Raw genomic sequence first — 16,473 nt, 5'->3', positions numbered from 1 at the left:
ATTGCCAAGCCCACGCTTGGTCTCACCGATGTAGATCAGCTGACGTCTAGAACAGCGGATGCAATAGATGAGGTTGGAGGACGTTCAGGTGAACCTCTGTCGCACCTAGAATGACTGCTGGGGTTCTTGAATGGAGTCGAGAGGGGAGGTAGAGCGACAAGTGTAGCATTTCTTGCGGCTGCAAGGGAAAATTGCCCGGGGAGGGGGTGGTGCGGGAGGGAAGGGAAGAATTGACCAGGGAGTTACCGAGGGAGCGGTCTTTGCGGAAAGCAGACGGGGGGGTCACATTGGAGGGGGCGAAAAGGACGGAGGACTATTTGTTGTATATGACGGCTAATAGGGTGGAAGGTGAGGACTAGGAGGACTCTGCCCTTGTTACGAGTGGGGGGATGGGGAGAGAGAGCAGTGTTACGGGGTATTGAATAAACCCTGGTGAGAGCCTCATCTATAGTGGGGGAGGGGAACCCCCGTTCCCTGAAGAATGAGGACATTTCTCGATGCCCTGGTTTGGAACATCTCATCCTGCGAGCAGATGCGGCGTAGATGGAGGAGTTGGGAGTAGGGGATGGAGTCCTTACAGGAAGCAGGGTGGGAAGAAGTGTAGTCTAGATAGCCATGGGAGTCAGTGGGTTTATAGTGGTCAGAAGTCTATCACCTGCGATGGAGATAGTGAGGTCAAGAAATGGTAGGGAAGTGCCAGAAATGGTCCAGGTGTATTTGAGTGCCGGATGGAAATTGGTGGTGAAATGGATGAAGTCAGTGAGTTGTGTGTGGGTACAGGAGGTAGCAACAATGCAGTCGTCGATGTAGCGGAGGTAGAGGTCGGGGATGGGGCCCTGGTACGTATTGAACAAGGATTGCTCGACGTATCCTACAAAGAGGCAGGCATAGCCAGGGCCCATGCGCGTGCCCATAGCTATGCCATGTATTTGGAGGAAATGTGAGGAGTCAAACAAAAAGTTATTAAGTGTAAGGATCAGCTCCACTAGGCGGAGGAGAGTATCTATCGACGGTTGGTTGGTTCTTCGGTCAAGGAAGAACCGGAGGGCTTTGAGACCCTCCTGGTGGGGGATGGAGGTGTAGAGTGAGTGGATGTCCGTGGTGAAGGTGAGGGGATGGGGGCCTAGAGAACAGAATTCCCGGAGACGACGGAGAGTGTCTGAGGTGTCTTGAACATAGGTAGAGAGGGATTTAACCACGGGGGGTAGGATGGAGTTGAGGTATGTGGAAATAAGTTAGGTAGGGCACGGACAGGCAGAGACAATGGGTCTACCAGGATAGTCAGGTTTGTGGATTTTGGGGAGAAGGTAAAATCGGGCTGTGCGGGGCTGGGGAACGATGAGGTTGGAGGCTTGGGGGGGGCAGGGTGTCGGAGTGGATGAAGTCAGTGATGGTGCTAGTGATAGTGGCCTGGTGCTCGTCTGTGGGGTCATGGTCCAGGGATAAGTAGGAGGAGGTGGCTGAGAGTTGGCGCGTGGCCTCAACAACAATACCAATTGTCTACCAACAATATAATGAAATATATTTTCCAATGGTATTTACTCCAGTTTTAATGTAAACCCACTGAAGATTAATGAAATAGAATTAATGACTTGCCTCGAGATGTTTTCAGATGTTGGCCATAGTCAACAGTGGTCACCTGCTCATGTGTATTATTTATGTAAGAAGGAACTGCAGATGCTGGTTTAAACTGAAGATACAAAAAGCTGGAGTAACTCAGCGTTACAGGCAGCATTTCTGGAGAGAAGAAATTGGTGACGTTTCGAGTCGAGACTGAAGAAGGGTCTTGACCCGAAATGTCACCCATTCCCTCTCTTCAGAGATGCTGCCTGTTCCGCTGAGTTACTCCAGCTTTTTGTGTCTATCCTCATGTGTATTATTTAACTTGATTACCATTGTCCAGTGGAATTGGTCTGTGTTCAGTGGCGAAGGTATTTTAACCTTGTGTTGAAATAGCAGTTATCTAAATAGAAACACTGCTGCAATAAAGACTCTCCAGTTGTTAGAACTCAGCCCTACCTAGCCTCTGAATTTATTTTCCCCATTTACTTGTAGCAGCTACAGTGCTTGCAAGTCCTGCACTTTACTTCTGACAATGACTTTCAGTTATAATTTTTTGTGTTCACCACTGCCACGGAAATATCCCATCACGGTTAACAGAATCACAATTTCTAAAATGTGTTTTATGACATTAAGAGGGAACAGTATGGCTTTTCTCATAACGTCACTGGGAAGGAGAATGCAGACAGAGATGAATTCTCTGTAAGCAGAATTGCTCACTCTATATTTCTGATGTTATTGTGAGGTGGAATGCTGCTGACGGACAGGGAAAGTGGAAAAGTGTTTTTTTTTAAATGTTTTTTGCAAAGTTTTAAATGTCAATAACTTGTAAAATATACCATTAATCTGAACAATCTAGCTTAGAGAACTGCTCAGCATCAGGCTTTAACTGAAGGTAAAGAAGCAAATCTTTTTTGAGGTTCTTTTCATGTCGGAGAGATAGTTTGCACAAAGAAGAGTTGTCAATTTTGCTTAGAAGAGATTCCTGGTGAGATGGAACAACAAAGGGATCTTTGTGTACAAATATTGCAAATATAAGTTGCAACACAGACCAACAAGGTCGAAGAGCGACTAAATCAAAACCTTGGATTTATTTGCGGAGAGATAGAAATTAAAGGTAAAGTTATGCTAAACCTAGATGGATATTGTCTGGAACATACTTAAAATAAATTCAAACATTTTTTCTTGCAACTTGTGAGTATACAGCAGCACTGTGGAGGATGCAAAAGGTTTTGAGGGATATGGTCAAATGAATATAGATATAGCATACATGGGTATCTTGCTCAGCAAGATATGGGTCTATTGGGCCAAAGTGCCTGCTTTCATGCTCTATGACACAATATCTCAATAACTGTCGCTAAATTTTCCTGTCGGCTTAGCTTGGTCATTTTTTAGGCTAATTGCCCTGTACATGCATTTTCAGACAGTGACATGGAATGCATTAAGAACAGGAAATCCCGCTCATTTATCTTCGCTAGTGTGGATTAAAAACCATTTAAACAAGCCAACCCTGGAATCTCAGCTATGGCAAGCACTCTTAGGTGACAGCATGTACAGAGACTGCCTTGCTATTCATGATATATCATTCCACCAGTGGAATTCATGCTATATCAGTAATTGTAGATTTTATTATCATGCAAAATTGGTTTGTGCTATCTTTACAAAACTATTTCACTTGAATGCATGTATTACTCGATACTGAAATACTCCCAATGCTGGTAATCAAACTGAGAAACTTTAAAATAGTACAGAAAATGTTGAAAATATTCAATAGATTAGGCAGGAGACTGAAACAGAATTAAAGCTTTAGATGCAACTTTATATTCTTTAATTTTCAACGCCTAAAACTTTAACTCTTTCTCTGATGACTATTTCAGACACCTGCTGGTTTATCTACCTGTCTATCTTCTGTATATTTCGAAAACTCATCTTGTTTGTTTCTATATTTGTTTCCATATTTGTAGCTTCTACCTATATTTGCACAAAATCGGTACACGATAGCACTACACATTTTTGGCCCACCTTACTCACCTTTGTCCTGTGATATAAATTAAACAAGTTTTGTTCAGATTGATGGCATATTTTACAAGTTATTGACATTTTAAACTTTACAAAAACCATTTAAAAAAAAAAAACACTTTTCAACTTACCCTGTCCGTCAGCAGCGTTCCACCACCCAATGACATCAGCGATTTTTTCTATTGTAAAAAACTCATTTTTTTTTAAATCGCAATTTTCATTGGGGGGGATGGGATAGAGGGGAGGTTTCTTTTTTTTTATCGCGGTTTTCATGGGGTAGGGGGCAGGTGAGGAGTGAGGGAGCAGGGAGATTTAAAAAATCGAGATTTTGGTTGTGAGGGTGTTGGATAGGAGGGAGGTTTCATTTAAAAAAAACACATCATGATTTTCATTGTGGGGGGTGGGATAGGGGGAGGTGAGAAGTGGGGGAGCAGGGGGATAGAAGGAGGGGCAGGGGTGGGGAGGGAGGGGAGGGGAAAGTGGGGGATGAGGAGGGAGGAGGGGAGGGGGGGGGTGGAGGGGGGAGAATGGGGGAGTGGGGGAGGTAGGGAGTGGGGGATAGAGGGAGATGAAGGCAGGGGGGAAGTGAGGGGGAGAGTGGGGGATGGGGAGGTGAGGGAGCAGGGGAGAGAGGGAGAGCAGGGGGTTAGTGAGGTGAGGGGTTATGGAGGGAGGGAGTGACTGAGGGTAGGGCAAATGAGAGGGAGGGAGTGGGGGATGGGGAGGAGGAGAGGGGAAAAAGGGAGGGTGAAGAGGAGGGGAGGGAGTGTTGGGGATAAGGGGGAATGGAGGAGGATAGGGGTAGGAAGAGGGATGGCGAGGTAATGGAGCGGAGGGGAAGGGAAAGGAGGGGAGGGAGGGGGTGAGCGGAGGAAGCAGAGGAGGGTTGGTGGAGGGTGGGGAGAGGGAGGATAATGTAGATGGGGGAATAGGGGACTGAAGAGTAAGATGCATTCACATTGATCTTATATTTTCATTATTGCCATTTTATCGCAGTTGTGCTCCCACTTTCCGGCCGTGCCTGCACAGCTGGGGGAGGGTTGCCATGACTTGCGTCACAACGGGGATCTCTGGTGTCACAATGGGAACCCGTCAGTCGCACCTGCGCAGTTGGGTGCTATGGGTGAGTGGTGGAATAGTGCGTTGAGAGACAGGCCCAACGGGTCCACACCTGGTCTAGTTTAATATAAAGCTCTTGTATCTTAGCCTTGTATAGCTGAATAATGTCTTACATTTGTTTTTAATTGATTATTTATTTACAGTTCCCGATAATGCACCAGAAAATATCACATATAGCTTTATTGCTCCTCTGGATGTTATAATATCCTATCTTCCACCTTCAACACCTAATGGAATTATACAGTATTATACATTGTACCTTACAGCCCAAAATAATAGTAAGCAGCTCACTGCTCACAGTACAAATCTGTCCATCACTATAACAGGTAAGTTAAAAGAAAATAATTGAGATGAATCGTTACGTTTGATTATAGTTTTAGGTGTTTTAAATTTGTTTAGTTCAATCCAGTAACTATGGACAGAATTAAATAATCATGTTAGTGAATTTGCTTTAATGTAATGCTCTGGTTACGTATTATACACATCATATATACACAATAATGATATGTTTTCATTTTAAAAGCATATTATACACATTAAAGTAGATTACTGCATGGGAGATTTCATACATTTTAATGCCAGATAGTAATATTCTGAATAAAAATAGAACTCCTGGAAGGACTCAGCCAGTCAAACAGCATCTCTGGAGGGAGAAATTGTTTACTATTTGGGCTCAGGGAGGCAACCGCAGAGCTCAAATTACGATACAATGCTTTTGACTTCTATTTTAAGAACTAATTATTGGGCCACAAATCTAACATGGTGAATCTTTGTAATGAGAGCATGTTTAATACATTTTGAGGGATGAATGATTGACCACACCATATACACGCATTAGGAGATGTATTTTCTATCACAGGCTTTACTGTTTCTCAGCTAACTGCTGACGGGTATGGACCAGCCATTTTGTGAAAAATTGCTGATAGATAACATAAAGTTCAGCATTAATACGAACAACCCTTGCCTTCTTAATGCTCATAAACACCTTAGATCAAGAGCCATTCCCCTTTGCTCAACATGAGTTATTGCCATATTTGCTTTCAACTTTCTCAGAGCAGTCCCATCAATATTATTCCTTAACCACTCACAGAACCATCAAATCTGCAAAATTCTCTTGCCATTTTACAATAACCAATTAATCTACCAATGGCAGCATGGTGGTGCCTTACAGCGCCATAGACTGGATCCTGACTATGGGTGCTGTCTATGCAGAGTTTGTATTTTCTCCCCGTGACCTATGTGAGTTTTCACCGAGATCTTTAGTTTCATCCCACACTCTAAAGACGTACAGGATTGTAGGTTAAATAGCTTGGTATAAATGTACAAATTGTCCCTGGTGTACAATAGTGTTAATGTATGGGTATCTCTGGTTGGTGCAGACTTGGAGAGCCCAAGAGTCTGTTTCTGCGCTGTATCTCTATACTAAACTATTAGAATGTCTTTTAGGAAACCAATGCATTCAGGGAAAATTCACCCAATCACTTGGAAACTGCACCCAAGGCACTAAAACTGCAACAATAGTGTTACCTGCTGCACCAGGGTCTTGACCAGTTGTGACAGCAGAAATATATTCCTACCCTTTCAATATTTGATCTGACCAGTGAAATTCAAAAATGTTTTTGTTGGAGTTTAATTACAATGTCATTATATTGCGTATAAATAATCGTTCAAAACATAATTTATGATTGAATTAATTTACTTTCCTCAAGGGGCACCACAGTGTTGCAGCTGGTAGAGCTGCTGTTTCACAGTGCCAGAGAGCCAGGTTCAAACTTGATCCCAGGTCTCTTTGCGTGTAGTTTGCACGTTACCCCTAAGAACGCATGGGTTTCCTCCAGGTGCTCCAGTTTCCTCCAGGTTTGTAGGATAATGGCCTCTTTAAATTGCCCCCTAGGGATTCCGGTTCCTATGAGTTAATATCATCAGCAACTAGTCTTGGACTAGACATATCGAATCAATGGTCAAGAAAGCACGCCAATGCCTCTACTTCCTTAAAAGGCTTAGGAAATTTGGCATGTCCCCAACAACTGCACCAACGTCTACAAATGTACCGTAGAAAGCATTTCATCAGGATGCTTCACAGCATGGTTTGGGAACAGCTCCATCCAAGACCACAAGAAGTTGCAGAGAATTTTGATTGCAGCCCTGACCATCACAAAAAGCAACCTCCCTTCCATTGACTCCATCTACACTTCCCTGCTGCCTTGGTACAATCAAGTACAAGTCACATGCTGACACTCCCTCTTCTCCCCTCTCTATTCTGGCAAGAAGTACAGATTCGTAAAAAAAATACATACCTCCAGATTCAGGGACAGTTTCTTTCCAGCTGTTATCAGGCAACAGAACCATCTTATCACCAACTAGAATGTGGTCCAAAGCTACCATCTACATCATTGGAAACCTTCGGACTATCTTTAATCAGAGATTCTGGACTTTATATTGCACAAAACGGCATTCCCTTTATCCTGTACACTGTGAGCAGCTTTATTGTAATGTATAGTCTTTCCGCTGGCTGGACAGCATAAAACAAACGGTACCTCGGCACTCATGACAATAAACTAAACTAAACTAAGGAATGGATGAGAAAGTGGTATAAGATAGAACTAGTGTGAAAGTATGATCGATGGTTGACATGGTCTCAGTGGGCTCAATGAACTCAGTGTGCTAAGTTTCCATGTTTTATCTTTCAATCAATCTAGCAATGATATGATTATTACGGCATGTCCAATGCTCTTAACCCACTTAGAGATAATTAAAAATCATTTTGCAGCTCAATTTTATAGAAAACGTAAGTGTATTTTCATGACCTGATGTATATCTTTTTGGAATAGTTATTCTAAAATTCTAATAAAAATATTTTCTGCATTTACATTTCACAGACTTAAGTGCAAATGAAAATTACACTTTGAAAATATCAGCAAGTACAAGCAAGGGCGAAGGAATTAAAAGTCAACCACTGTATATTTTGATTGGGGAAGGTGGTAAGGATAGTGAACTACGTATAAATGTTTTTATTCAGCAATTTCTCCAAATGTTTATGATTTAACAATACTGTACTCATTTTTTTTTTAACATACAATGTAAAGAATTACATCAAAATTGTTTGTATTCCAATGTTAATATTCACTGAGAACTATCTTTTTATCCTTAATCCATAGTTCCTGGCTCCCCTCCTCAATCACTCACAGCAAAGCAGTTGTCATTTACCTCTGTGCGTTTGTCATGGAAGCCTCCTTTGGAACCAAATGGAATGATTCTGTATTACACAGTTTCTGTATGGTAAGATTTTTTTTAAATGGTAAACCATTATTATAAAATAATTCTATCAAAAATGTACGTAAGAAATTGATTTCTATCCTGTATTTTCCTTCCTACTATGCAGTCCTAAATATACGCAAAATATGCGCAAACAGATGGGCAACACCTTTGAATAATTTACACTAGACGAATATTACTATTGTTAAACATCACCCTCTTCATCAGATTTGTTTTCTTACCGTTGGCTTCCCACAGGCTGCTGATTGGCATCGTGTGGGCGCCACGTGCGGCAGCCTCGCCGGCAGCTGTCTGTCCTTTCATCCTTTTTGTTATTTTTAGTCTGTCTAAAAGTATTGCTTTGGTGGTCTTTTAGTCGTTTTTATGTGGGGGTGGGGGCGTGGGAAGGGGAAACCGTTTTCTCAGTCAATGTTGGGTCGAGGATGTATCTATTCTCCGAGTCACATCTTCGCCCCCCCCCCGTGGCCTACCAACTAGATTGGCGCGGCCTTTCCTGCCGGAGACTGACCAGAGCTTCAGCGGCGGCGCAGCACTGAATTCCATCATGGAGCGACCGATGCCTTACTGGGGATCGCCGTGTTGAGGCTCCAGAGTGTTGGGCCAGCTGACTTGAACATCGTGGAGCTGTGGTTGCGGAGCTTCCAGCCACGTGCGGCGCTGACTTTAAACATCACGGAGCCTGGAATCCTTGCCGGGGTCGCCAGTGTTGGAGCTCCGTCTAGCACTGCCTGTGGACTTCGGAAGCCGTGGTTTCCGATTAGTAGTGGCCGATTCGTAACTCCAAACCGCTGAGAGTTTCTCCGTTCCGACGCCGGTGCTCCGATCATCCCGGCGAGAGGGCCTGAAACATCGGGCCGCCGTTGCGGCAAATGCAGAGGGTCCAAAGGCCCCGACCACGGGTGAACAAAGAGGAAGATGACTGGACTTTATTGCCTTCCCTCACAGTGAGAAACTTTGTGGGGATGTTCATGTTCAATTCTATTGTGTATTGTGGTCATTTTTATTTGTATGGCTGTATGGTAATTCAAATTTCACTGTACCAATTGGTGCATGTGATAATAAATGTCTGTTGAACTCTTGGACTTGAAACATAGAAACATGGAAAATAGGTGCAGGAGTAGGCCACTTGGCCCTTCGAGCCAGCACCACCATTCAATGTGATCATGGCTGATCATCCTAAATTTGTACCCTGTTCTTGCTTTCTCCCCATATCCCTTAATTCCGTTAGCCCTAAGAGCTATATCTAACTCTCTCTTGAAAACATCCAGTGAATTGGCCTCCACTGCCTTCTGTGCAGATAATTCCACAGATTCACAACTCTGGGTGAAAATGTTTTTCCTCATCTCAGCCCTACCTCTCACTCTTAAATGGTTAATAATGTGAATTAAACCCCCTGACATGACTCCCCATGGTATTGTTCTCCCTAACTCCAGGTCCAAATTTTCCAATACCACTTCTCCTCCACAACGTAACTCTTTCTAACCATCTATGTTCCCTCCGTAATGCAGTCTGCAGCTTAACTGGACCAAGCAGGGCTTGTTCTAATGTGTGCAATTCCTTAAGATTTGAATGCAAATGATTTTCACATACTGGAAGTTTTTAAATTTTGTTAATTTTAGCTTTAGAATTGGAAAAGCTAATCCTGTGTGCTAAGAGTGAAGAGTGGCCCTTTAGGGTTTTCTCCAAGTTAATGAGGGTAGCTTTAACATTGTAGAGACAGAAGTTTGGATTGGATGAGATCTAAAGATAATAAAAAGCTGAACTGTGAGCCTAAAGCCCCTGTCCCACTGAGACAAATTTTTAGGTGACTACAGGCGACTAGGCTGTCTCCACATGGTCGCCGGAGTGTTGCCTGTATGGTCGTGAGTACTCTCCTCAGTCGCCCAAAGAGTCGTAGCGTTCTTCTGGTCGCCAATCGCCGAAAGTCGGCAACAGTTGGCTTGTTGTAGGTTGTTGCCAGGATGACATTGGTTGTCGCCGGTGCTGACTTCGATGAATTCCATTGGCGACTACCTACGTCAACCTACGTCAACCGGCAACAGGTACCGGCGACTGAATTGTCTTAAGATGTCTTCAGTTATCACCGACAGGGTTGTACCTTGTTTTACCTTTTTGCAGGTGGATGTAGATTGTCGTAGGTGTCCTAATGGGTCGCCAGTTGTCGGTAGCTTGACGTTGACAAGGTGGTAGGTTGTTGTAGACATTGTCGTTAACATTGTCGCAGTGGGGTACAGTTGCCGGTTTTTCGGTGACCTGCTACGACCATGATAGTCGCCGGCGTCGCCAAAAAAAATCACCTAAGTAGCTTTGCCGTTCATTTGAGACGTTGACAAGAGTGGGTCAGGTTCGTTGTAGACATTGTCGTTGGTACATTGTCACAGTGGGTACAGTTGCGATTTCCGGCCATCTACGGCCGTTTTTCGCTGAGCCCCCCTGCTTCCGGGACAGAGGATTTTTCCCATCGATGACAAATCTATGTTTATTTTTTAATTGCCATTCTCTCTGCTCGCCGGCAGGGGTCGGACTATAAAAAAAAATGCCACCTAAGTGGGACACGGCTCTTATAAGCCTGTTCACTTTGAGTCCCCTCGATTATGTAAAGTGGAAGTTTGCCTCGAGTTTGTGTTCCAAAATGAATTTTGGTTGTCGGGGGTTCGCAAAATTGTTGCCTTGGGATGGCTGACATTGTTGGCTACCAGGGTCGGCCCACAAGGTCTGACAGCCCTCTGGAAACCAGTACCTTCGGCCCGCAACACCCATACTAGCACAACAGAAAGCCTCCCCATCCCCCACTGGCGAGCAATATTGGAATTGGTGGAGATATTGCGTTGATGACCAGCCCTCCCGTGTGATGCTAGGACCCAACGGGTCCCACTTAGTCTAGTAGTAGCCTAGATGTTGGGGTTAGTCATCCATGCTCAGTTCTGATCTGTGAATTATGATCACATGTATCTAGTTTACATCCAGCAGCTTGAGGTTGCTAGATGGGAAAGTCCAAATCCTTAGCAATAAGGACCTGAGTGGGAAAAGAGCAAGAGATCAAAAGTCTGAAGAAAGGTCTCCTGAAATGTCATCCATTCCTTCTATCCAGAGATACTGTCTGGCCGCTGAGTTACTCCAGCATTTAGTGTCTATCTTCAAAATAAAATATGAGGTGGACTAATGTTAGCTGACTTAGCTCCCACCACTAATGTTATCTGACTGACCTGTAATTATTAACCCCTCTCTCTTCCTTTTATAAACAAGGTACCACATTACGTGCTCTCTAGCCCTATGCCTGCCAATAATGAGGATTGGAAAACAATAAAGTAATTGCCACTTCATTTCCACAGCCACCCCATTCCACCCATTCTTCCACAGCCCTCACCTTGCTCATTCATCTAGCCCAATTGTTAAAGATCTTAGACCCCATAATATACTCTCACTGTTTTTTTTTGCCATTTCTATTTTTTCACGTTCTTCCTTCTTAATATCTGTACCACCTGCCTCTTTCAAATAGTGACAGATGAATTGTTCTTGAATTAGACTTCTGGGGGGCAGTGAAAAAAGTATTATTTTAGAAATAATCAGATTCTATAGTGGACGGTTTATTAATACATTAAATAATGAAGATGACTATCCTGTGACTTTATTAAGTGAAATAATGTTATTTTATTCACTTTCTTGCATTTTCTTATTGAAGGAGTGCAACAACACAACTCGTTTTAAATGTGATGGATACATCTGCACTGCTGAAGGACTTGGATAATATTGAATACCATGCTTTTGTAACTGCAAATACTAAATTTGGTGATGGTGGAATGAAAAGTAACAATATCACATTTCGAACCTCTGAAAGTTGTGAGTTTCCTCCCTGATTCTTAAAACATAAAAGTTATTTTAAGTTAACTTCCCTTAAACCTTTGTTAAAGAAGGATTTTTGTCTGTCATTTAGTCTCATAAGTTCTTTATTGCCGAGAGCTGTAAATGATTTGTGGATGAGCCAGTTGAGGTTTGAGATCAGTGGATTCTTGTAATCCAGGAGAATTCAGCAACGGAGATCAGGAATTAAGGCAGATCATGTATGATCTTTCTTTTAATGGCAGAACACACTTGCGGATCCATGCGATCTAAGATGACCCTATTTTTAAACTGTTATTTACATTATTAATGAGTAATTGTTACAGAAACAAGACAATACACTCTCTTTGTTCATTAGATTATTGAGTGATTTAGCACAGGAGACTGTTGTTCCATGCCTGCCGGTGAAATAATTAAATTGATCCTGCATCTGCGTATCAGGAATTCAGTACTTCAGCTACAATACTTCAGCTGGGTTCTTGCCTGGTTTGGTATACATTAAGTAACATTTTATTATTCAAAAGAAACTATATTCATATGAGGCAAGAGTGGACATTGTACTGCTGCAACACGATGCTGGAGAAGTGATAATGGGGAATAAAGAAATGGCTAATGAATTAAATATGTTTTTTTGTGTCAGTCTTCACAGTGGAAGACATCAGGAACGTGCCTGAAATTCAAGAGAGTCAGGGAGCAGATGTGAGTGGAGCACCTATAACTAAGGAGAAGGTGCTTGAGAAGCTGAAAGGTCTGAAGGTGGATGTCACCTGGACCAGATGGATTAACATATGATGAGTGTTTGACGGCACTCGGTCTGTACTCACAGGAATTTAGAAGGATGAAGGGGTACCTCATTGAAACTTACCAAATAGTGAAAAGCCTTGGTAGAATGGATGTGAAGAGGATGTTTCCACTTGTGGGAACATCCAAGATCAGAGGGTATAGCCTCAGAATAAAAGGATATACCTTTAGAGGAGATGAGGTGGAATTTCGTTGAATCTGTGGAATCCATGGTTCAATGGATCAATGATTTCCTGCTATGGTGACACATTGCCACAGACAGCTGTGGAAGCAAAGTCATTGGGTATTTTTAAAGCAGAGATTGATGGATTCTTGATTAGTAACGATGTCAAGGGTTATGGGGAGAAGGCAGGAGAAATGGGGTTTGAGAGGGAAGGATAGATCTGCCATGATGGAATGGCGGAACAAACTTGATGGGCTGAATGGACTAATTCTGCCCCTCTGACTTAAGAACATATTTATGTAATGCACACTTTTTTCTGCAGCGAACCCTGTGGGCGCTATCAACTATGTTAACAGAAGCTCCACATCCATTCAAGTCTTCTGGAATTATCTAATTAAATCAAATGGAAATGTTCAATTCTACACCGTTCACTACAGAAATATTTCAGGTGATTTTACACAGGTATGGCATTTTCTTGCTTTTAGACATAATAGTGAACTGTTATTTTTGAATGACTAAAAAGTAAACGTATAAAGACAGGTTGGACTTACATGTCCCATGGGAGCAGTGTAGAGCTCAGGGGGTCCAGTAGCCTGCAGAAAGTCAAAAGTAAATGCAACGAGCTGTTAGTGTAAGATAGACACAAAAGGCTGAAGTAACTCAGCGGGTCAGGAAAAAGAATAGGTGGCATTTCGGGTCAAGACCTTTCTTCAGACTGTTAATGGAGTTTGATTCAGCATTGGGATAATGACCTGAGTGAGTTGACTTCAATTCCATTCTTCATGTGGATACTATAAATGTATAGGTAGGGGATGGCATGGGAAGCAGTGTAATGATGTGGAGATCTGTGATTGTCATACTTCCTGGATGGGAGAGAAAATCTTGACTGACTCTGAAGTAGGCCTCAAGCCTCCAGTTCAAACCTGATTAAATGTATGAAGAGTGCGTAATTTGGAAATCTTGGCCGCATAGTGGAATGTTGTTCTTGTGAATGTAAGTGAATGATGTTTATCAATTGTATATGCCCAGCTGCCTAAATGAAATATAATCAGAAAATGTGCCTCTAATGCTCAAGGTTGCAAGTTGTATTTTGATTAAAAAATTCTATCGTATAATGTGCAAAAATATTAAGCGAGAGAATGACATTTCTAGAGCATAATTTTATATTTTGCTCCTCAGTATCAGCTGAAGACTGAATGTAAAAATGTATCTGAGCCTATTTTAAATGTATTTTCAACTGTTTCAGAGTAATTTAATGAGTGTATGTCCTACAATTTTTATTCAGTTATTTACACTTGTCTGCATTTCATTTTGTAATTTGCAAATTGTCTTCTCTGATTCCACTGACTCTTTTGAAATGTAACCAGCTGGGATTGCATTTCTGAATCACTGATACAACAGAAACAGGCGATTTCCATGTCAGCCTCTTGGGTAACACATTTGGCTTTGGTCACCCACCCACCATCACCCTCCACTTCAGTTTGAGGAATAAAGGCCCTGTCCCACTATACAAATTTAACCAAGAGCTCTCCCGAGTTAAATAAAAATTAAACTCGTGGTAAGTACATAACGGGTACGTCGGAGCTCGGGACATCTCTTAGCGGCTCGTAACGCTAACGGCAGGTACTCGGGAAATGCGGTAAGCTCGTGGTTTTTTCAACATGTTGAAAAATGTCCACGAGAGCCTCGCGTACCTACGAGCGGCTATTACCGTAATTCTCCTAGTTCGAATCAGGGGAAACTCGGGAGAACTCTTGAATTACCTCGTACAGTGGAACAGGCCCTTTAGTATATTCCGTTCTTGGAGCAATTTTATATTCATCCTCCAGGCCATTCCCTAAATCTTCACAACTTCAGTTTTACTAAAAAGGCTTGGATTTTATTTGCCATTTTCTAATGTAATGTATCATCTGGCAACATACAGTGGAAATTGAGAATAGAGAACTCAACAACTGGGAGTACAGTAAATTCACCGAGGGTTCACAACCCTAGTTTAGAAATGTGATTTAAATACTCAGCTTGAATATATACCATCAGAAAATTAAAATTGCAGTTAGAGTATAATATTATTTAATATTACAACTTAAATAATATGTGTAGGAAGGAACTTGGTCAAAAATAAGAAGGCTGCAGCTGGTATCAAGTGCATCCCTGAGGAGCTAAGGGGTAAACTGAAAAAAGAGATCAGAAGGGCAAAAAGGGTCCAAGAAATAGCTCTGGCGGGTAGCATTAAGGACAATCCCAAAATATTTTATAAATACATAAGGAGGAAAGGGGTAACTAGAGAGAGAGTGGGACGTCTTAGGAATAAAAGCGGTCACCTCTGCGTGGAGCCACAGGAGATGGACAAGGTACTCAATGAGTATTTGAGGACAGGTCAAAGACAGTAGGATGGAGGAACCTCAATGGAAGTGTCTGAGAGCAGTCAATGTTACCGTCGAAGAAGTACTGAAGGTACTATCGTTAATGAAGGTAGACTAATCTCCAGGGCCTGATCAGATATATCCGAGGACATTGTGGGAAACTAGAGAGGAAATTGGGGGAGCCCTGGTTGAAATTTATGAGTCGTCCTTAAATACAGGACGGGTGCCGGAAGACTGGAAGGTGGCAAATGTAGTACTTCTTTCACGAAGAGCTGCAGGGAAAATGCTGGGAACTATAGGCCGGTGAGCTTAACATCTGTAGTTGGAAAGCTACTAGAGAGTATTCTAAGGGATAGGTTATACAGGCATTTGGATGGGCAACGGCTGATTAGGGAACGTCAGCATGGTTTTGTACGTGGGAGATCATGTCTCACAAATCACAGGGCTGTAGATGTTGTGTACATGGACTTCAGTAAGGCGTTCAACAAGGTTCCGCATGGTAGGCTGCTCTGGAAGGTTAGATCACATGGGATCCAAAAAGAGATTGCTGAATGGACAGTAAATTGGCTCCATGGAAGGAAGCAGAGGGTAATGGTGGAAGGTTACTACTTGGACTGGAGGCCTGTGACCAGTGGTGTGCCTTAGGGTTCAGTGCTGGGCCCATTACTGTTTGTCATCTGCATCGATGATTTGGATGAGACCATACAGGGCAAGATTAGCAAGTTTGCCGATGATACAAAGTTAGTGGTTTTGCAGATAGTAAAGATGGTTGTGAAAGATTGGAGGAGGATCTGGATTGATTGGCCAGGTGGGCGGTGGAATGGTTGATGGAATTTAATACAGAAAAGTGTGAGGTGTTGCATTTTGGGTCGTCGAACAAGGACAGGACCAACACAGTAAATGGTGGGCCCTTGGGTAGTGTTGTGGAGCTGAGGGATCTTTGAGTATAGGTGCACGGTTCCTTGTAGGTCGAGTCGCAGGCACAAAAGACATTTGGCACTTTGGCTTTCATCAGTCAGAGAGTTGAGTATCAAAGTTGGGAGGTCATGTTGCAGTTGTATAAGATGTTCGTGAGACCGTATTTAGAATATTGTGTTCAGTTCTGGGCACCATGTTATAGGAAAGATATTGTCAAGCTTGAAAGGGTTGAGAAAAGATTTACGAGGATGTCGCCAGGACTAGAGGGTCTGAGCTATAGGGAGAGGTTGAGTAGGCTGGGTCTCTATTCCATGCAGCGCAGGAGGATGAGGGGAGATCTTATAGAAGTGTATAAAATCATGAGAGGACTAGATCAGGTAGATGCACAGAGTCTCTTGCCCAGAATAGGGGAAT

The 16,473-nt window shown here is 42.7% G+C and overlaps 1 protein-coding gene across 1 annotated transcript in view; it reads left to right on the top strand.

Annotated features, from left to right (window-relative positions):
* ptprq (protein tyrosine phosphatase receptor type Q) overlaps positions 1–16,473 on the top strand; it is a 114,334-nt gene that overhangs the window by 27,424 nt on the left and 70,437 nt on the right. Inside the window, exons 15-20 of the mRNA XM_055650929.1 lie at positions 4,842–5,024; positions 7,578–7,679; positions 7,857–7,977; positions 11,657–11,814; positions 13,101–13,271; positions 14,879–14,970. Of these exons, the coding sequence (XP_055506904.1) occupies positions 4,842–5,024; positions 7,578–7,679; positions 7,857–7,977; positions 11,657–11,814; positions 13,101–13,271; positions 14,879–14,970 (827 nt within the window). The remainder of the gene's footprint in view (positions 1–4,841; positions 5,025–7,577; positions 7,680–7,856; positions 7,978–11,656; positions 11,815–13,100; positions 13,272–14,878; positions 14,971–16,473) is intronic.

Source organism: Leucoraja erinacea, chromosome 19 (genome assembly GCF_028641065.1).
Source record: "Leucoraja erinacea ecotype New England chromosome 19, Leri_hhj_1, whole genome shotgun sequence".
In the NCBI taxonomy this organism is placed as follows: Eukaryota; Metazoa; Chordata; class Chondrichthyes; order Rajiformes; family Rajidae; genus Leucoraja; species Leucoraja erinaceus.
The sequence above is the reverse complement of the archived record's forward strand: the minus strand, read 5'-3'. Positions and strand labels throughout refer to the sequence as shown.